At 40.5% G+C, this 21453-nt stretch overlaps 1 protein-coding gene across 3 annotated transcripts in view; it reads right to left on the bottom strand.

Moving 5' to 3' along the window:
* mapk8b (mitogen-activated protein kinase 8b) overlaps positions 1-21294 on the bottom strand; it is a 29346-nt gene extending 8052 nt beyond the window's left edge. Inside the window, exons 1-9 of one of the 3 annotated variants that reach the window (XM_067576914.1) lie at positions 21217-21294; positions 13873-14053; positions 10992-11121; positions 10152-10210; positions 8341-8479; positions 6769-6934; positions 4532-4603; positions 1563-1745; positions 219-343 (exon numbers count right to left, since the gene is read on the bottom strand). In XM_067576914.1, the coding sequence (XP_067433015.1) occupies positions 219-343; positions 1563-1745; positions 4532-4603; positions 6769-6934; positions 8341-8479; positions 10152-10210; positions 10992-11121; positions 13873-13994 (996 nt within the window). In that variant the 5' untranslated portion in view covers positions 13995-14053; positions 21217-21294. Of the gene's footprint in view, positions 1-218; positions 344-1562; positions 1746-4531; positions 4604-6768; positions 6935-8340; positions 8480-10151; positions 10211-10991; positions 11122-13872; positions 14054-20950 lie in introns of all 3 variants that reach the window. The other 2 variants (XM_067576913.1, XM_067576915.1) reach the window with 2 other exon arrangements.
* Positions 21295-21453: the final 159 nt, after the last annotated feature.

The following is a 21453-nucleotide window of genomic DNA, read 5'->3' as shown; positions in this document are numbered from 1 at the left end:
AATCATTATAAAATAGATTGTGAGCTTTTTTTTTTACCTAATTTACCCAAATTTCACTAGAAAGCTCTATTACCACTTAGATATTCATGATTAAATAACCTGTTGTTTATTCATGAATATTTAATGTTATAGAGAAACACTTTGAAACTAAGTTTTCAGAGGCTTTAAATGAAAAACAAAGAAAAAAAATGAATTAAGCATTATTAATAAATACTTACCGCCTCCACTTCAGTCGGGTCGTACCACACGTTGATATAAGGGTGCTGGAGAGCATCGTCCACTGAGATCCGTTTTGACGCATCTATTACCAGCATCTTGGATAGCAGGTCTCTGGCCTGGCTCGCTGAAGAAGGTATTGCAGAAGAAAAAGAGAAATAAATGGTGAATGATTAGCTTCAACCCATTACTGTTACACCCTTCCATCCAGAATTCCATTCTGTAATTTCTTCCATCTGAGAGCATCTTGCTTCCTTGATGTGATGTATTTCCTGTTGAAACAGGATGTTGGAGCAGGACGCGATACTGGGAGGGACCATTCAGAAGTGTAAATGAGTGGAGAATCGGTGAGGGAGGAAAAGACGGTTTCATTAGATGGGACAAGGGAGGAGTGGCAGTTGTTTCATTGGTGCTGGTGCGAGATGACGTCATTAACAAGAATGCACTTTTCCAAAAAAAAAAGTAATGCCAACTTGTGAGATTTTCTTGTAAACAAAGTTATGTTTACGTTCATTGATTTTATCATTACATATATCCAGCAAAACTTGTTGAATGCATCCATGCAATTAATCCTTCTATGTTTACATTCATTGCCAGCTTGCAGTCTTTTTCCTTGACTTTGCTGGCGCATTGCTAAGTTTGTTAGCACGTTAGCACCACTAGCTTTAACTCACAGTGGAACAGCAAGTAACAGACAGCAGGAATGCGTAAGCTTGTGCACGTGATACGTAAAAAAAGGGCACTGACTCCAAAAAACATTGCTCCATATCACTGCTAACCTTTAATTCTTGCCCTTTAAGCAGTAAAGTCAGATGTTTTTGTGTCTGCATTCAGGTTTGTCAAGGACATCCACTTTCTTAATCACGTGCTGTCTGAAGTCTTGCCAGCATGGGCTCTCAGACATTTAACGGGAGTATTTCAGGGAGATACATTCTTGTCACGTATTCCTGCCTCTGTAAATTAATGAGGACAGAAAAGGATGAGCTACTTTTTTCCTGCGACATCTTACAACAGCTCTGCCACGCTTGCTGTGAGTGTTCCTGTCATCTTCTCTCCATTTACACACGAAGACACGCTCGAGGTAAATTCCTCTTCACAGTAAACAACCCAGTGTTGAAGTGTCAGCTTCTGTAATAAGTGCTTAATCTAAGGCAGCCACTGAAAAACTGATTTGTCACTGGGGCTTTGCTGTCAGCAGATGTGTGTATGGTCGCAAACCCAAAGTGTATGCTATACGGGGGATGTTTTTATCTCTAAATTTGCCCCTCCACGCATATTTTCTTGCACTACAACAAGCCTTTACAAGAAGACTTTTATGGCATTAAGACAGACGAGAGCATATTTACCTTTTAGTTTGTTGTGTTCAGAGTCTGCAGGAAACAGAACATCGGGGAAAAGCTTCTCGAAGCTGTAGCCAGCGTACCGTGGTCGGTTCTCCACGTAGGTCCTCACTGACTGGTTGAGCTTCATTAGGAACTCCTGAGACGGTGTCCCCAACTGCTCGATCACCTTATTCCACTGGTCGATATCTTAAGGTTACAGTATTAAGAAAAGCACTGGGCTGGATATGGACAAAAGGAACGGACATTCCAGAGTTGTGGTGGGTCATTTCAAATTGATGAATAGTAAAAGGGAGCCATCCGGAGTGGTTATGTCTTACACAGCATTGTTCTGGCTTGGACATGTTCCTAAAATACTTTTTTAACAGCAACTTTGCTGAAAAAGAAAATGTCAAATGCAGTTACTGGACAAGGGAGTGCAGAAAAAGACACAACAGAATGTTATCTGCAGTGGAAAGTGATGGCTAAGGATTATAGACTCAGATATAACACGATATATCCACCTCTGTTTTGGTTAAGAAACAATTATTGAGCAAACTGTAAGATTTATAAATAAGACATATAAATGAAAGTTTCCAGAAACTTTGGTGAAAAGTTGTCCAGAGAGTGATATGCTGATAAATATTGGCAGTTTACGTATGCAGCAATGGCCATATCCCTTTCATAGATCAAACCTGTGGAAGTCAGTTAGGATAAACTGGGTGGGATACATACACTATGAAGTAAGTTGCAAAAATGATTTCAAACATCTGGGAGTTCACATAAACTGCATGTTAGGTGACGCAAGTGATGCTCACCTTCAGTTGTCCAGATGCTTGAAATATGAATGCAACTTTTTTTCTTCAAGGACAAAAAACAAACACATACATACAGACGTAACATGTACAGATCTATCTGGAGGACACATGAAATGCCTTGTTCACACCTTTATTCATCCTTAATGAATGAACAATGAGGAGGAGAAGCCTAGTCTGGTTTCAGACCTCAGAATCGGCTATGTCTCTGATTTTACTCAGCAAATCAAATAGGTATGGTGTAGGAAATGCAACCGCGCTAATTAGAGCTTTCTAAACGGGATTATTTTCATGTACAGAAAAATAGCAACAGAATATGGCAAAAATAGCCACACGAAAACAAGTGAACTGCTCCTAGCAGCTGCAACCGCAGTTTCCATGTGAACTTACAATTACAGGGATGGATACATCACTTGCTACTGTCTTAGTAGCAAGTAGCAATCACTATCTTGGTTAAGATAAAATAACCCTTTCACCCCCAAAGAACAGCTAACATGAACATGATGTCAGAATGAAAAGTTAAGTGAAACAAAATGGAAATTCAGTCTGATTATATTCTAAAAGGAATATGCTCAATATTATTACCAGTCGTCTGTCATTGTCAATTTAGACTACACCAATGTCCATTAGCCAAATCAGAGGATCAGTGCCATGGACGTATTTTAAGAGCTGGATAACAGGCCAAAAATGGCGCCCATTCAGTCCAGTAAGAATTGCTTGCCTGGCGCATACGCCAAAAAAGTTTCTAGCTTCTGGGTTTGCTTCCATGTTATGTGGCAAACTGAATATGCACAGCAGTGTTTCTCCCACTGGCCCTGCTTGCAAGTTCCCGCTCAGCCCATAGACTTTACATTGTGGCGATGTCACAGATTTTTTAAATCAAATATAAAACCTCCATGGATCAAAAATTCATAATAGAAAGAGTCATAATTGACCTTGTTTGCAGTTCAAGGTGTCCTGTCAACAGTTTTACAGACGTCTCTTTTACAATGGTGGTCTACAAAAATGCTTTTTGGGCCACGAGGGGGATTTTTCACTGCAATACCACCAGTGGCCACTGGGAAAAATTGGCTGCAAGGCTGAACGGGTAAAATTGTTCCACCATTACATGCTAACCTCGGTTTCATTAGCTTTGGTCGGACAAACAAGATATTTTCATTAAGCTTTCTAAAAATCTAAAACATGACGGTGTTATGGTCGGTCATATTATAAATTTAATGAAATTGTGTGGAAATAGCACTGTTACTTTCAACAAAGTGTAAAAATCAATAAAAAGCTTTAAATAATAAAGCTAATGCTACATTGACCTTAGCTAACCAAAGTCAATCATTAGCATATTACAGTGCTAAGCAAATATCATTACATACCAGAAGGTTATAAAGCCAACAGTTACAACGCACTGACCATGTTAAGATACACAAATGTTGCCTCTGTGCAATGTACTCTATGCTAATTAGCCCATCAATGAAACCCAAGTAATACAAAAAACAGGTAATAAACCCTTTAGTTTTAGGAAAACATGCAAACCAACTGTACATGCTGAATAAATTAACCAGATAATAATAAAACACAACTTACAGTGTGTTCATTCAGGGACAAAAACAGAAAAAAAGAAGGCGTAGAGGGAAAAAGGGTAGACAGACCTTTTCTACAGCAAACATTTTCATGTGTCATCATAGGAAAACCACAGGTGTAACTAATTGCGTTAAAGATGGTTGCACTACAGTCAGGTTTACCACATCCATGAATGCAGGGTCACTGACTGCTTTTTGGGATACTTAAATGTTGTTGAGCCATCATTGGTGTTATTAATTACACCTGCTATGAGAATTCAAAAAGTCTGCTATGAAAAAGGTCTATTCATCCTCTGCTCAGCCACTGAGAGAAATGATTGCAGACACTGAAGATGACAACGTAATTTAACGCATTCAGTAACTTGGCAAGTATTCTCTCAAATTATGAGAATAGAGCAGCAGTAATAAGAAAAACTACACTAATAATTATTATAATGTTTGATGTCTTTAGTCAAAGACAGCAAAGTGGCAGCGAAACCACTATACTTCCATTGGAATTAATGACTTCTGGCCTCCCATTGTGTGCAAAGATATGAACAAGGCGTCAGTCAAAGGATGAGATAAGACTGCACTTTGGGGTTTGGATGGAGGTTCAACTTAAGGATACGATCAGTGCCTGGAAACAACACACTACCCCGGACCATTTCAGCCATGATGCAGCCAACAGACCAGACATCAACTGAAAAATGAAATGACAACCACCGAATTAGCATGCAGGACTGAAAAAACAAACGAAACTCAAAAGAACAAAAGGGTAACATAAAATAACAGGATGTGCGTGCCAGGTGACGTGTGTGATACATGACAAAAAAATGAATTGCATGCAGTCGAGTGCACTCTCAAACCTGGGTCAGCGTCCCACAGGGCTAGGGAAAATGATTGTGCTTTTTGGCTTGCGTAAAACAAATAAAGTGCATACTTCTGTAGGAACCGCAATATTACTATCCAAAGGAGAGATGTTTCAGATTATTTCTGCTTCAGGTACAGTGAGTAATGAATTTCAAGCTTTGAGAAGTGAGACACTGACTTTCAAGGTCCTCTGAAATGTTTTAAGGAGCAGAAATGCATTTTAACACCCTCAGGATCCTCACTGTTATATGTGTAAAACTGGAATATTCTGGTCTATAAGGCCAAAAATTAGCTGTTTTGAGTTGTTTTGTCACAGCCACATTTGGGACATTGCAGATTAGAAGTCTTGCAAATATTTCTGTAACCGAGCACCAATTTATTCAGTATATTCTGGAGAAAAACCCCTAGCTATTCATCTTTTTCCGTGACTGCTGCTATGAAGTCTACAAAGACATATGGAGAGCAGTTGGAGGATAGATGAGGGTATTTTTTGCAATTCAGTTCTCAGCTACGGAAGAGCAAGCTATTAAATTCTATTTCAGGTTTTTCATGTGACTGTCATGGTGCCTGAAGCAACAGTGCTGCTGCTTAGGTGAGTGAGGAGGGAGTAGTGTGAGTGCTTGTGTATCTGTAGGAGGCGGGTGGTTGCAAGTCGAGGTGTCAGGCAAATCCGAGAAATAGAATTTCTATAGTTGCTCAAGTTATGGTCTCTGTGCAGTCTGCTTGATGAAAAATAATGGGTTGAAGTGCGATCCGTCTGATGAAAAATAATGGGTTGAAGAGACGAAAAAGTTCTTTTGTGCTATGTTTGTTTCACAAGAAATGCCAGACTGCTGCAAGCAGCTCAAGGATACAATCCCTTCCTGGAAAAAGGATTTTGTGGCGAACCATTTCTGCCATAATGCAGCCCACAGCCCAAATATCCACTACATATGCGCAGCATAAAAGGAGGGAGAAGAGAATAAGCAAAAATAAAATGCAAAAAGTCAGCAGGAAAAATTCGGGTCAATGATTTTGAGTGAGAGAGCATTTGAGAGTTTTGCTGGAATAGGAGCATCATTTCTATGCGTTTACCTCATGATGCCTGTGCTAAAGGGGGAGTTTAAAACCCAAAACGATTAGGTCAACTGGCTATTATGCATCCGACTTTATACCTGAAAGTACCCGCTAGGTTAATGGAGATCAACTCGTGTCTGTCAAAGGAATAGTTCAACATTATGGGAAATACGCTTATTCACTTTCTCACTGAGAGTTATATCGGAAGATTGATACATGTCTATGCTAAATATAAAACTAGAGCCAGTAGGTTGTTAGCTTAGCTTAGCATAAAGAGAGGAGGTAGAGGGAAACCGCTGGCTTGACTGTGTCCAAAGGTAGAAAACTCTGCCAGCTTTGAAGGGTCTGGTAGGCAGATTTTTAACCTTTGGACAGAGCCAGGCTAGCTGTTTCCCCCTATTTCAAGCCTTTATGCTAAGCTAAGCTAACCTGTTGCTGGCTGTAGCTTCATATCTAAGTGGACTGGCATGACAATGGTGTCAATCTCCTCAACAAACTCTCAAAATAAGTGTATTTCCCTAAATGTAGACCTATTCCTTTCAGACTATCTTGCGCCAAGTGAAACTGCTGAAGCATGCAGAAGTGCCTGTATTCACACTGGTGTTTTTTTGTTTGTTTTTGAACCGGGCTGTATTAGGCTCAGGACAGGCAACCTCTTAATAAAACATCAAACGCATGCTAAAGCCCTGCTGGGCACTGGGGTCCCCAGACAGGAAGTTTCCCACAAAGCATCGATGCCCGACATCCCAACTTCCCCCCTGAGTGTGACCTTTAGAGGAACAGGGAGAGTGTGTGTGTGGGAGTGTGCGCGTGTGTGTGTTTGGGAGGTGCTGTCGAAACATCCCGGGGTGGGGGAGGGGGGCCATGCAGCAGGCCAGGCAGCAGCTTAGGAGCTCCACATTGGCCAGTCGCTGTTAAGAAGCGGCTTCCTCCACTCACCGTTGGCCTGGTAGCCCATGCCCAGGATGACCTCAGGGGCACGGTAATAGCGGGTAACCACGTAGGGCGTCATGAGGAGGCCGGTGGCGGCTGTCCTGGCCAGGCCAAAGTCCAGGATCTTCAGTGTGCAGTCAGACTTCACCACGATATTACTGGGCTTCAGGTCCTGTCGGGGAAAACACAACACTGAGATAAATATCAACCTGGTTTAGACTGAGGTGATGCAGTTATGGTAGAAGGAAGTAAATGCGTTTCACACGGAGGAAAATGGCTCCAAAGTCACATGTTGAAAATGTATTTGTGGGGGGGGGTGTTGTGTTGCATTGAGTGTTAAAATCTCCGACATCCAAAACTGGAAAGCGGCATCATATTCAAGAGCTCGCTTTCAATTAGGGAGCTCATTTTTCCAAGTCTCCCGAATGCACCACAGACTTTAGAGAGGAAGAAATAACAAATACGTCGCACAAAAACATTTTTTGGGTGGGAATAAATATCGAAATAAATTCTATATATGGGAAACACTGCTGTTGATGTAGTGGGGATTGAATATCACAGCTTGTTTTCCTCCAAAAGAAACAATCATTCACTCTCATACAGTATTAAAAACAAATAAATACCAACAGAGATGAGAGCTTATTTAACTGTTGTCTAAAATGCATCATGCCCCTCCTTGTTTCATGTTAATCACCTGACATCTACAGGAAGAAAACAGCCAGAAAAAAGTTGAACACATATGACATGTATTGAAAAAATTACTTGGGAAACTGGACATACGCACTTGGGTAAATAACTCTAAATGTGACTGTTGGCTTGATCGGTAGGAAACATGTTCTAGAGGGAGGGGTTAGCAGCATCTAGAGGGGACTGGGAAGCTTTCATCACAGAGACAATGCGTCCCAAAAAGTGCACGGAACTGAATGTTTGGCGATACATGACTCATACTGCATCTGTTCACCTTATGAAAGCTTTGCGTGCGAGCCCTGTCGACGTGAGCGAGGCTGGTTAGCGCCGCCTGTGGCTCAATTAGTTCTGGCTGGCAGAACAAGAGGAGCTCTGCTAATCTACTGCTGCTTCCTCCACTGCGGGTGATTGACAAGTGCCGTACATGTGTGTGTGAGTGTGTGTGTTGTAGTGACTTTGTGTGTACTTTAAAAAAAAAAAAAAAAGATCTTCTGTATATTGCTGTTGGTGCTTCAGGGTGTGTGTGTGTGTGTGTGCTATCCTGTGTCTGTTGTTTCAAGGTGAACATGAGCACCTGTGTGTGTGTGTGTGTGTGTTAGTGCAACCTATTCATGATGCATAACAACCTGTTTAGCTGTGTTTTCTGGTGATTTAATATATTTCTACAAGTGTCAGTAAATGAAAATGAAATGAAAACTAAGATTCCCATTTGACTTTATTTCATGTTTTTGAATGAGGAAATTTTGATAAATCTTATTCACATATCTATCCTGGCAGCCTTGTCTCCTCCTGATTCCTCTCAGTTTCTGCAGTTGTGAATAGACTGTGTGCTTAGAGTATAACCTTTAGTTATTGTGTGAGTGTGTGTGTGTGTGTGTGTGTGTGACTGACCCTGTGTATGATGCCGGCAGCGTGCAGGTGTTTGATTCCACACAGCATCTGGTAGAGCAGGTAGGACAGCCTCTCGTGGTCCAGCTCCATCTGAATCACCTGGCAGAGGTTGGCATCCATCAGCTCCATCACTAGATACCTGCAAGGAAGACCCAGAGGTTACAACAAACACACACACACACAGGCGTACACAAGTAAGTAGATATACAGACATGGAAGGAGAAGAACACACATACACAAACACACACACACACACACACACACACACACACACAGGTTTCATACTTTGGCTCAGAGAGAGTAACTGGTCATGTAATATTGGCTGGTTAATGTAAATAGAATCAAGTGTAATTATCAAATTATTACTTTAAAAGTAATAATGTTATATATATGGTGTAGTATATTTATGTGTATTATCAGTCAGTGTAAAATTACTAACACTGACTGATATCATGAGACCTGTTCATGGTTCTTGGTGTGTCATCTGTACAATTATATGACTTATTAGTCACATGAACCACATATTTTTTGGTATTTTTGATTAAAAATCGAAAGAATAAATAATAAGAATAAAGAGCATAAATTATATATATAGTTAACATTTAGCTCTGTTTTTTCCTCAACCACACAGCACTTGTTTCTCATGGCATTTAGGAACTGACAGTAATGATTCTTCCTTTCACAAAGTGATGACGTGACATTATCTGGCAGCAGTTACATCATCAGCCCCTCCTACATGGAGTAAGGAACTTGTAACAGATTTGTATTTAAACGAAAGCAGCATCTTGCTTTCAGCTTTACACTGGAAAGAGAGGGACTTCTGCATCCTTATTTGTGTACACTACATTTTATTATAAGATGTGACAGACTGAAAATGGATAAATTACACTTTCAATTCATGTTTTTAAGCAAGTTCATAATGAAATCTATATTTTTAGAAATTCTGTTAACATATAGTGCACTGTCATGCACATTGTTAATACGAGTATGCATGAGTGTGTCCAAACAGACAGACAAGTGCATACACACACACACGTACAAAAAAATAGAGTGTTTTCCTTCATCCTGTAGCTGTGTGTTTGCCCCACAGCCCTCTGGCTATGATTTGTCCAGTTTCCTTTTTAGCTCCAATCAGGCAGACACAGTACCCCACACACACACACACACACACACACACACACACACACACACACACACACACACACACAGAGCTTCCAGAGGATGGCATTAATCATGTTTGTTCCCGTCATACTCTGCGATGTACCAAACCATCACTTCCCCCCCACATCTCAGACTAGTATTCCCCTCTCTGTGATACCACAGCCAGTTTCCACTCGCACGGGCATCTTGTCGACTTCGAAACACATCCAGGACACTGCTAAATATACCCCGGTGCTGCTCTTATTAAAAGCAGAGTCCACTAAAATGTAGTATTTATAAAAGTCAGGGTGTAAACAGAAATATGAATATGTATGTGGACAGATTGGGGCATTTGCAATTTTTTTTTTTTACCTGACCTTGGTGTAAAATACAGTCATTTTCATTTCATTGTGACTCTAATCAAAGTTCATGGCAGACATTAAACATGCCCACTCACTGTGATTACAGGTATTTTAATTATTCCTTGAAATGCATCTCCCTGTATAAAGTATTTGTCGTAAGGCAGAACAACACACTAACCAAAGATCCTGCTAAGCTGCACAAGCCCCTAAAATTCAGAGAAGATAATCTGAGCCCCCAGCATGCCACATCCTGTACTGATTTGACAAACATGCAGTGCAGCAGATGTTATTTTGCTCGGTTATACTCACACATCTTGGAACTCTTCCAGTGTCTTCTGTGGTGTGAATACATTTAATAGGCCGATTATCTGTCGAAATAAGAAGCGCAGTTATTACTCTGAGGGTCCGGAGGGGAGATGAGGAGTCGTAATGAATGTCAACATCACCGCATCTACATCTCTCAACCAGCAGGCCCGACTGTTCAGACTGAAAGGCTCACACTGCGCCAGCGTGAGCATCAATAATGAATAACAACAGGACATTGCCTAATTCGAACACTAAGTTAAAAACACGTTGAGGCAGCACAGAGAAGCGTCGCGGTTATCTAAAAGATTCCCGTTATCCATCTCTGATGCTCAGTACTTACTGCACTCAGAGTTGAGCTGTCAGTCAAACATGATGGGCACTTTTCTGGATCACTACTGACTCAGCAGTAGAGAGTTGCGATAGAGAAATCATTTTTTATGGAAATGTCACAGATAATTGCATGATATTTGGTTGGATAAGGTGTGACCGCACTTCAGTATTTGACTATTTGCAATGCAAGCCTGATGCAGCACAATCAAAATGGACGCACAGGGACAAAAATTATTTCCAATTTGATTTAGAGACTAAACACAGCCAATGTTTTCCAGAGCCTTCCCTCAGGCCAAGCTTTGCTCCGTCCAAGTTATTTCTATTGGGAATTCACTGCTCCTGCACGCTTGTTCATCACATTACTTCTTGACTGATTAAAACTCTGAAACAACCTGGTGTATTTCAAGGCCAAATGTAAGCCTGTATCCAGGAGAAACGAGCCGATATGTTAGTGTCTAAAGTACACAGAAGTATGAAAATCAAACAGAAGATGACAGGAAGCTCGTAGCTTACGTTCTTGTGGTTGACACATTTCATGAGCACCAGTTCCCTGTAGGCCCGTTTTGCGTGAGTTTGATTCTGAAAGGGCCGGCTCAGCTTCTTGATGGCGACGTTCCTCTCCAAGTTGTGGTCATACGCTGAACTAAAGAGGGGGGGTGGGAAGGAAAGCATAGAGTCAGTCAACAATAATTCATGTCAGTAGGTTTCTGAGTAAAAACAAAAAAACAAATGTATTGTTTTTGTAGCACTTCTCTGAGGACCACAAAAATATTTTTCACACATTCTGTTGGAACGCTGAACTTTTAACCGTTCACTCTCTTTTCCAGTGGTTGTTCTCAATGTTGAAGACAATAAAATCACATGGTGTACTCTCTCCAAGTATATTTTGGAAATATTTAGTCAAAATTCCCTCCCTCGGTTTGGTTATTTTGACCAGAAGAGAACAAGTGGCACCGCAGTGTCTATTTTAATTTGTCCACCAAGAGTTTTTCCAACTCCTTCGCATAGGAGGATGTTGAAATTTATAGAAGATACCACATAACATCCAACTGAAATCGCAATTTGTCGCCTCTTGTTGTGGTCAAAATCATGTGAAAGTGAGTTTTTATTATTGAAACAAATACATTTGTGTGTCTGCCATTTCACTTCCAGATGCATCTCGACATGACAGTGATGGGAGTGGAAAGAGTGAATCAAGCAGTAACGTTGCAGCTGGAAAACCAAAACAAAGAGTTTAAAAGACACTTAAAAGTTCCGTAGAGCTGGTGTTAACTATCTGTGGGTTCGTCACGACAACTTTCACATACAGGTAAGTGTTTGATCCATTGTATCCGAAATATTGATTGATTATAGCTTAAAGATGCTTGTGTGTTGACTCATTTCTATGGGATGTTTTGAGGCTGTACTTCATGGTGTTAGTGTATTGGACTGCACTGTAATTAAGGGTGTTTTTAATACTTTGTCCACCTCATATGCCTGTATGGAGGAACTAGCACTCAGCGATATGACATTAAATGAAGTCCATAGAAATTTCAGATATGAAGGCAGCTGTCCGTTTAATATGTTTGGTCATATTAGACCAGTGTGGGCAAATCAATAAGCAGGACGACTTTATAGCAATATTGGATTTAGGGGGCCAGTATACTCCATCAGACGTACTTGTTGGATGGTCAAATAGCTTCGGAACCCCGCCCCACACCTTTCAAACGTCTGATTAGGAGGGGCCGTGTAGAGTCATTACTGTAACTTTCTAAAAACAGTCGGCTTTTCACTCAGTCTTCTAGTGTAGCCGTTCAGAACAATTATTACGGAAGTTCATTTCAGTCGGAACAACTTTTGATTTTTGATGTGGTCAGACAACACATGATACAAACCAGTTCGAATTGACTATAAACTGACCTTTACAGGACTTCTGCATCAATAATATTCAATTGACTGGATAAGCCAAAAAAAAGACATTCTTGCCAGGTTATTATATCTATAAATTGAGTTTTCAGAACATTTATTAAAAAAGAAAATACACATAGAATGATAAAATTTCACCCATATCATTCAGTCCTGCAAGGAGGAAAAAAATATTGTAATATCACTTACAATATAACGCAATTCAAACTTAAAAATTGTGTAGAATGATGCCTTATAAAGAGCTGAAGCATTCATTGTAGGGTTGTTGTATGTCCCTGTTTAAAACACTGTTACAAAAGACAAGCACACAATTATTGGAGAAGAAAGATTTTACAACAATTATATTGGGTATCCTGCATGAGAAGAGAATCATAGCAGATGTTGACATTTAATAGCCAGCTTTTCCTCACATAACAGCATGAAGTCTTGACTGATGCTCATGTGCATCCGTTTACCTCATGTTCCTACCTGGTATGAGGACCAGAGAAGATTAATGACAGCAGAGAACTCTGATGAGTTCATCACGCTTAGCTTATGTTACAAAGTCAGGAACTGGATCACCTCTGACTGCCCCCTTTGGCCATTAAATAAAAATGTTATGTCCAATCAATCTACCACTGAAATGACGATTATGCAAACAGCGCAACAGCGGTACAACTGTTGATATGATAGAATATCATCATACACAGGAACCACCCTGACATGGACCAGAGTGATCCTGGATTTCAGATTCAAAATCATTTCAACACCCGCCCTTCCCCAAATCCCCTCACATCTACAAAACTCCACAGGGAACACACACATTAGCACACTGCACTGTCAACAAATACTGCATTATGCATCAGTTTCTGTTCTGTATGCTGGGTTTTTTTTTCCAATATCTGATCTCATCAACTTTCAGAGCCAACAGCTGACAAGTTTCTAGCTTTCACAATCAATAGAATGAGGTGGTACTGAAAAATGTCACTGTTATACTAGCTGTGCAAGGGGCAACAACTTGATTTAAGATGAACATTTTTGAGTTGTATTTATGATATTATAACATCTGCTTTGATCCATCATATCAAAGCAGATGTTTTGATATGATGGATCATATCAAAACTTTGATCCATCATAAAACCAGTATGTTAAAGTTTGTTCTATTCACAAGTTTTCTAAATGAATAGAAAAGAATAGCAAAAAGAAATAATATCAAAATAGTTTTAAAAAAATCATTTTAACTCAAGGTCCACTTACTGGCCTGTTGTGGAGATTTCAACCAAATCGTCCTATTAGCGGATGGAGTTTGCATAGTTGTCATGGAGATGGCTTAGGTCACTTACTTATGTCACATTGAGACAACTGAGCCAATCCATCCGCTGATGGAGACCATGATATGCAGTTGAAAGCTCCAGATAAAAAGCTAGAAGATGGACCTTGAGTTAAGATTATTTTGTTTAACTACCATTCCCAACAATTTGGCCTTTCAGATTTTTTCCCTTTGACTCACCAGACAATTCCCTGTGCTCCGGATCCGATGGGTCTGAGGTTCTGGTAGCGCTTTAAAACCATAAAAGTTGAATCGCCCACATCTATACTGTAGTACTCTTTTTCCCTCTTGTTTCGGTTCATGGTGAAGCCTTGGACAAACACTGTGACTGGGCATCCAAGTGGAGCTTTCCTCTCAAGACCTGCAGAGAGTCAAGAGAAAGAGAGATTTCATCTTTAATTCTATACTTCCAAGGACCAAAACAATCATATAGAGATAATGTATAGAAATTTTCACACACGTCAAAACAGCGATGCAACTTTGTCAATTTTAGGTGAACTGCAACTTTTTGTCAATGTAGGATAACTTTATCTGAATGATCATGATAGAATTTTGGAACAAACGTCTTAAAACTACAGTAGTGGTTGATTAACATATATAAACCTGCATAAAAGCAAGTGTGTGGATCCACATCCAATGAAACAAGTTGTATTTTGTTTGTTTTTGTGGTTTTTTTCCTTAAAAAGAATTGTCAAATCACTGATAGCGATTACTCTGTCCTACACTGCAAGGATACAGTATAAATCTGCCCCTTTAACCCAATTAAATCCTTGATTCAAGGGTGTCAGAAACTCAAACTGGCCAGGCAATGATTACTAAGCCCCTGAAATAAATCGTATAACCCAGAGGAGCTGTGCATACAATACATATAAACCTCAAAGGTCGGGGTGATGGAGCGATGAGCCAGGCAGAGAGAGGCAGAGAGGAAGCAGGAAGCTGGGTTTCATGCCCGGTCTGAAGACAACGAATCATTAGTGGAATTTGGAACATTGCTCTGAGGAGGTCGGCGTTGCGATGATAGCTGTACGTTCCACGGACCATGACCTGACCTCTGGATTTCTCTGACTACTGCTGAGTCCACCCCCCCCCTTCCTTTCAGTATCATTTAGCCTTCAAGCCTTTTCTTCTCCTTGCTCTCCTTCCTGCTGCATTTTTATTCTTGGGTGCAGCCGTTCTTCAAACCTTAGCTCTTATACTCGTGTTTCATCCTTCCTGCTTCTTCTCATCTTTGTCTCCTCTCCTCTCTCCTGCTTTCTTCTCTTTGACTCTGATCAGAACATCATCATCCTCTCTCTCCTGCTGGAGAACCTTGTCAACAGTCTGCAGCTGAGCCACACAGTGCAGAGGTACAAGGATGAATGAACGGTGCACAAAGGAGCCTGAACTCTTTTTATCTGAGAAGGATGTGTGCTGACAAAATGTTTGGCACGAACAATGTCTGGGGAATTTAGAAGCCAAGACAACACCTTGAACTGTTTGTCATGTTCCTAAAAACATCTGAACAATTTTTGCAGTGTGGCAGGGCGTATTATCCTGCTGAAAGAGGCCACTGCCATCAGGAAGTGCTGTTGCTATGAAGGGGTGTACTTGGTCTGACACAATGTTAAGGTAGGTAGTACATGTCAAAGTAACATCCACATGAATGTCAGGACCCAAGGTTTCCTAGCAGAACATCGCCCAGAGCATCACACTGCCTCCGCTGACTTGCCTTCTTCCCATAATGCATCCTGGTGCCATCTCTCCCCCAGGTAAACAACGCACACGCACCCATCCATGATGTAAAAGCAAACGTGATTCATCAGACCAGGCCACCTTCTTCAATTGCTCCATGGTCCAGTTGTGATGCTCACGTGTCCACTGCCGGCGCTTTCAGCAGTGGACAGTAGGGCTGAGCAATTAATAGAGATTTTATTTTGCAATTTTCAGATCACAGGAGGAGCAATATAAGGTGAAATGTAAGTCAAAATACCATTTTAAATCAAATATTGTGCTGCAGAGATGACTTAAGACATCTTTGTTTGGTACAGATCCCTGCAAAAATCACACCATAATCATTTTCATATGTTTTTCAATGAAAATTCAAATTAGATCGTTCTAACATTGCAAAACATGAGCTTTGGGTGCCCATGACCCTGTCGCTGGTTCATCGGTTGTTGTTCCTTGGAGCACCTTTGGTAGGTACTGACTGCATACTGGGAAGACCCCATGAGACCTGCTGTTTTGGAGATGCTCTGACCCAGTTGTCTAGCCATCACAATTTGGCCCTTGTCAAAGTCACTCAGATCTTTAAGCTTGTCCATTTATCCTGCTTCCAACACATCGACTTCAAGAACGGACTATTCATCTGCTGCCTAATCTATCCCACCTCTTGACAGCTGCCATTGTAACAAGTTAATCATTGTTATTCACTTCACCTGTCAGTGGTTTTTATGTTGTGGCTGATGGCTGTATATTGGATTGTTGGGAAGACAAAATAAGTCATTTGAAAATGTTACTTTAGTTCATATATTCCAGTCTATCATATGTACAAAATATGTGATATTTGTAAAGAATCTAACTAAAACTATTCAGAATTTGTTTTCCTCTTTAGTCTTTATTAAGTTCAAGATAAATCCAAGGTGACTCTCATTAGTGATGTCCTGAGTAGACCTTCTGAAATGTCAGAAGGAAAAATTGGTCAATCACAAAAAATTAATCACCACTTCTGACAGTCAACAGTCACCTGTCAAGCAACGAGGCTGAACATGTGCTGGTTCTAGCTTCTCAAATGTGAGAATATGCTGCTTTTAGCAATTAATGTGTTAATAATTGTTGTTATCAATTGGTCAATAACATGTCAGAAATGAGTGAAGAACGCCCATCACAAAAACCCGGGGTGTTGCCTTCCAAGGTTTTGTTTTGGCCAACCAACAGTCCAAAACCTAAAAGTACTAAGTTTACTATTAGAAAAGAGAAAGAAAAACAACACATCATAAAATTTTAGGTGCTCATCATCATCAACAAGTTTGCATCTTTGCTTCAAACATTACTTAAGCAATTAATAGATTATCAAAATTGCTACTGATTACTTTTCTGTCAATCGACTCCTCGTTTAATCAAGTAAGTGTGTCAGCTCTAAACTGACTGACGCATAAGGACTTTAATGCAACCAACAATTATTTTAATTATCAATTAATCTGCTGATTATTTTCTCAAGTGATCAATTAGTTGTTTGGTCTATAAAATGTTAAAAATAAAGAAAGAAGATAATCAATGTTTTCCATTTCCATTATGCAACCTAAGATATCTTGTTTTGTTCTCTACCCAAAGACTGAAGAAACCAGAAAATACTCACATCTAAGAAAAAGGAAACAGAGAATTTTGGCATTTTTCCTTTAAAAATTGACTCAAAATGATTAATCGATCACCAAATTAGTTGGCGGTTAATTTTCTGCTGACTGACTAGTCAATTGATCGACTAATTTCTGCAGCTCTAGTGGACTTTTTTTTAGGCAGAAGAAAACAGCAAAGAGAAACACTCCATACTATCAGCTCTATCTAGCTCACATGAACAACATATAATCCAATTGTAAGATGTTTTTCAGGAAACGTCATTAGAGAGTATTTACTATTCACTATGTAAGCTTAAGCAAACACTGCAGAATATGTCTGAGCTGATGTTAGGCTTCAGCGTGCAGTGTGACATGATTCTCTCCCCCGTTTGAAGACAGAGCAGCACATATCAGGGTTACTGTGAGACTGGAGGATCTGTGGCTGCATGTGAAAATGGAACTGAGTGATATGACAGAGTGTGTCGGGCTGTCGACCCGATTCAACTGTTTGTGTGGCCCTACATCACGTATCATACAGCCAGGGTTGCACGCAATAAAGCGAATTAGTGAATGAGAGCTGTAGGCTCACTGATCGTGCGGTCTGTGTGTTCGTGGGTGTGAGAAAGACAAAAGCTTACATCTACATTTATCTGACCACAAAGGCCGGTCACATCTATTGATAATTCTTCAGAAGAGCACCTACATCTGAATATTAAGGCATCAAAGTTGCAGCTGCATCAGCTTTTTCAGCAAACACAGCTGCCACCGTCACTAAAAATCCACAGAGAAAGCGTCTGTGAGCAAATAATTCCTCTGACAAGCAGACAGAAAAGAACAGATAACTGTGTCAAAAAAGCGTCAAATATGGCTTTTGCACAGGTGGGTGTACATTAGCCCTGGCGGTCCTGTCCATATCTACACTAGCCTCTCTCCGACAGCTGTCCATCACACCATTTCACCCCGGAGCTGATCCGTCTTTCACCGGCTACAAGTCTGGTCCAGTCCACTCAGAACGCAGTGAATTCACCAGACACATTCTTGCAAATATCAAACAGGTTTGTATTATCTGAGCGCCCTTGATTGAGCCAGCCAGCAATTTGTGAGGGGTTAGATTTTATCAGAGAACCACTCACATTCGGCTGCTGATAAGAGCCAATATGAGGCGCATTCTGTGCCAAATGTTGGTACCAGCTGAGGCCTCAAACCTGATTTCTCGCCTGATTGTATGGAGGAACAAATCTGCGGTATTTTGGCCCAAACAGGGTGTAATCTGAACGCAACCTTAGCAAGTGTGCTAGTTGTGCTAATCATGGTAGAACCAAGCACTCCCAATGAGAAACTTTTTCAGGAAGTGACACCTCAACAGTCGTAACAATCTTAAACGTAAAAAAAGGGCGTTGTAGGGCGTCGTTGGTAGGCAGAGTGCAGTCGCACAATCTGAAATACCAGCAAATGGACGTATCCCTTGGATCATGCAGTAAGACTCTCAGAGAAACACTGCAGTAACAAACCGTAGCATTACTATGTGATATGTGTTCACACATATACACAGATTTATATTGACAAGAAGTTTTTTGTTTATTTCCGTGTAATTCAATAGTTAACAGTCCCTCCAGGATTTCGCAGAGTTTTTTTGTGATTATTGCAGACAAAAATACTTGATTTTGCAGCAGCTTTTCTAAAAAATTGATATAATTTGCGATGTTTCATGTGATCTGTTTGAAGTAAAATTGTGGGAATTGGGAAAAATTGCAAGCGAAGGAAAATACTGTGATTTTAAAAGAAACTACTACCAATGTAATCACTTTCTTCAATAAAAAAAGCATACTGCATATCACTGAAACAACTGTATTTCATTGCTGAGAACCATGGACTCAAAGTTATATAAAAAAGAAAATATTTTGATGAGTTCCATTTATAAGCCTTTATTAAATAAACTTTCACCTCAACATTAGCACCAAGTAAAATCAGTTGCACACCGCGATGAGGTTCGTTATGACAACTCGAAATGCGACAATTGGTCCAAATCACAAGCGGTCTGTTGATTTTTTCCATTTCATGCAGAAAAATTGCAGAAATTAGCAAAACTACAAAACCTTGCAAATATTGCAGAGATTTCTTGAATTTTATGTCAATAATTGCAATTACAAAATCGTAATTTCCTGAAGAGACTGAATTTTTTTGTGTCCCTCAGCCAACTTTGTCATTCTTCAGGTTCTGAATTTACAACTAGGCGATTACAAGCTTTAAAAAAAACTTCAATTTAATAGTGACTGAATTTAAGATTTAGAGATATCTACTAATATGAAAAAAAAATTCTGGTAAAATGTTTTGCCGTAGAGTCCAGCCCTACACAACACTGATAATGACCACAAATATTCCATTGTGCTTGTAAATTTGTACAACAACCCTCATTTGAACAGCTACACAAGGTGTAAGCACAAACAGGTTTGCAACAAAAGCAACATCACATCTTACTGGAAGGAATTTGAGCTTGTCCCAGAGGTGTGGACAGACACGAGAGAGTGGTGTTTCTTTCTCAAAGAAACTGTCTTCGCCTTCACCCATGACTGTTTGAACTGTGGCATGCTGTTTGGTTTGCTTTATTTGTGTCAGGGATGTTCTTGGCTGCCAGGTTAGAGCAGCACGTCACTGTGTCACCTGTTTTTATAGCTAGTGTTGACTTCACCTATAAAGGCAAATTTTGGTATACACCTGTGAGTCACACAGTCCAATCAATATTAGCATTTTAGGACTGAGAAAGACAGACAGTGGTGACACTGTTGGCACCGTGTTTCAGCCATTTAGAAAAATGAAAATGATCTAATATTCACAAGTCAAAAGGCCTAAAAACCTATCAGCATCAACCAATAGGACCCCCAGGTATGACAGTGGGCTCATCATCTGTTAGCCAGGACTCATAATCCCATCTCTGCAGGCTACCTTTGGCTTTTGGTGCAGGAATCAGATTTCTTGGTGCTTTTTGGCTGACCGTCACTGTTCTCTTGGCAGGTTGTTTCAAAAACCTCGCCATCAATGTGCAGTGCAGTGTGGGAGCTGCATCACCCAAATATGACTATAGATAAAATATGCACACACACATTAGCTGCAACCTGTGAAAACCCACCTTTGATCAGACGATTCTCATTCAAGTTAATAATATCATAGATCATTTGATGGATTATGAAACTTAACATTTGATCCCCTGGTTTGATAAGCTATCTTAGATTATTATAAGCGTTGTACACCATTTAATTGCTGCAACGAAGATAAACCGAACTGCAACATTATGCAATTGTCAAAGACTGGATATTCACGTTCACCTTTCAATTGGCAGGTCAGTGAGGCCAATAACATCAGAATAATCACATAAAAAGACAGAAACAGAGAAAGTGCAGCCTTGCCTACAGCCAAATATTGTTACTGAATCCAGAGATTATGCTGCTACAGTATACTAACTGGATATATCAGGGTAAAGCCATAGGAACACCTTTAAAAAATGAAATATTAATGAGATCATTTCACGGCAGTAAATATCAGCGAGCTGATGTGAGCCGCATGGAAACAGGGTGTATTCAAAGGCATCAATATGTGATTTCTGTTCACACGGAGGATGTTATTGTTCTTGGGTGACCACACGCTGGAGGTCACGGTATTTTTGTTGAACCATTCACTAGTTTTAAAACCGGCAACACCAACCGGTTCACAGTTTACAGTGTAAGCAGCGCTAATGTGTGTGTAGCACTGACTGTGTAGGTTACAGTAGTGTAGTCACTCAGTCTGGTTGCCTTCTACCAGTTAGGCCAGACCTGTCCTGCCACCATGTACATTATAGTAACACCTATTTACAGTAACGTGTGTGACACATATTTGGCTGTTACCATCCCCCAACGGCTGACAATAACACGTCTTAAAGAGAGGAAAGAAAATCCGTATGTGGAGCTCACCCCTCTCCGGTTAATTCCAGCAGTGTCGACCCGCAGTCGCCGCTCGCTGCCCGGACACACAACACAACCTGGACGTTGGGGGGATTTTTTTTGGAGAAAAACAGCACTTTAATCCCTTTTTTTCCTCCGGATACACTCCCGTTCCCCTCACACTAGCAGGCCGGGATCACCGCAAAATACATGTGTAGCTCCTTCGTAACCTAATCTTTGTGCTTCCGTGACACACGCAGTTTCTGCCATTTCATACCGACGTCGTCGAAACCAACCTTGCGATGTTTCCTCGGCTGCACAATGAGGACCAGGGGGGCGTTCAAGACCGCCTGCGCGTTCCCGGAAGTCGCTCCGGGAAAGCGGAAGCGACGGTTTCGCAACGTTTTGCAATGACGCTGTTTATAAGGGGAGGATACGGCATATTTTATGTTTATTGCAAGTGTATTTTCACAAATGTTTTAAAATACATTCACAGCGGATACATGAATGGATACAAACGTTATATGAACGTT

Source organism: Thunnus thynnus, chromosome 20 (assembly GCF_963924715.1).
Source record: "Thunnus thynnus chromosome 20, fThuThy2.1, whole genome shotgun sequence".
NCBI classification, from domain to species: Eukaryota; Metazoa; Chordata; class Actinopteri; order Scombriformes; family Scombridae; genus Thunnus; species Thunnus thynnus.
The sequence above is the reverse complement of the archived record's forward strand: the minus strand, read 5'-3'. Positions and strand labels throughout refer to the sequence as shown.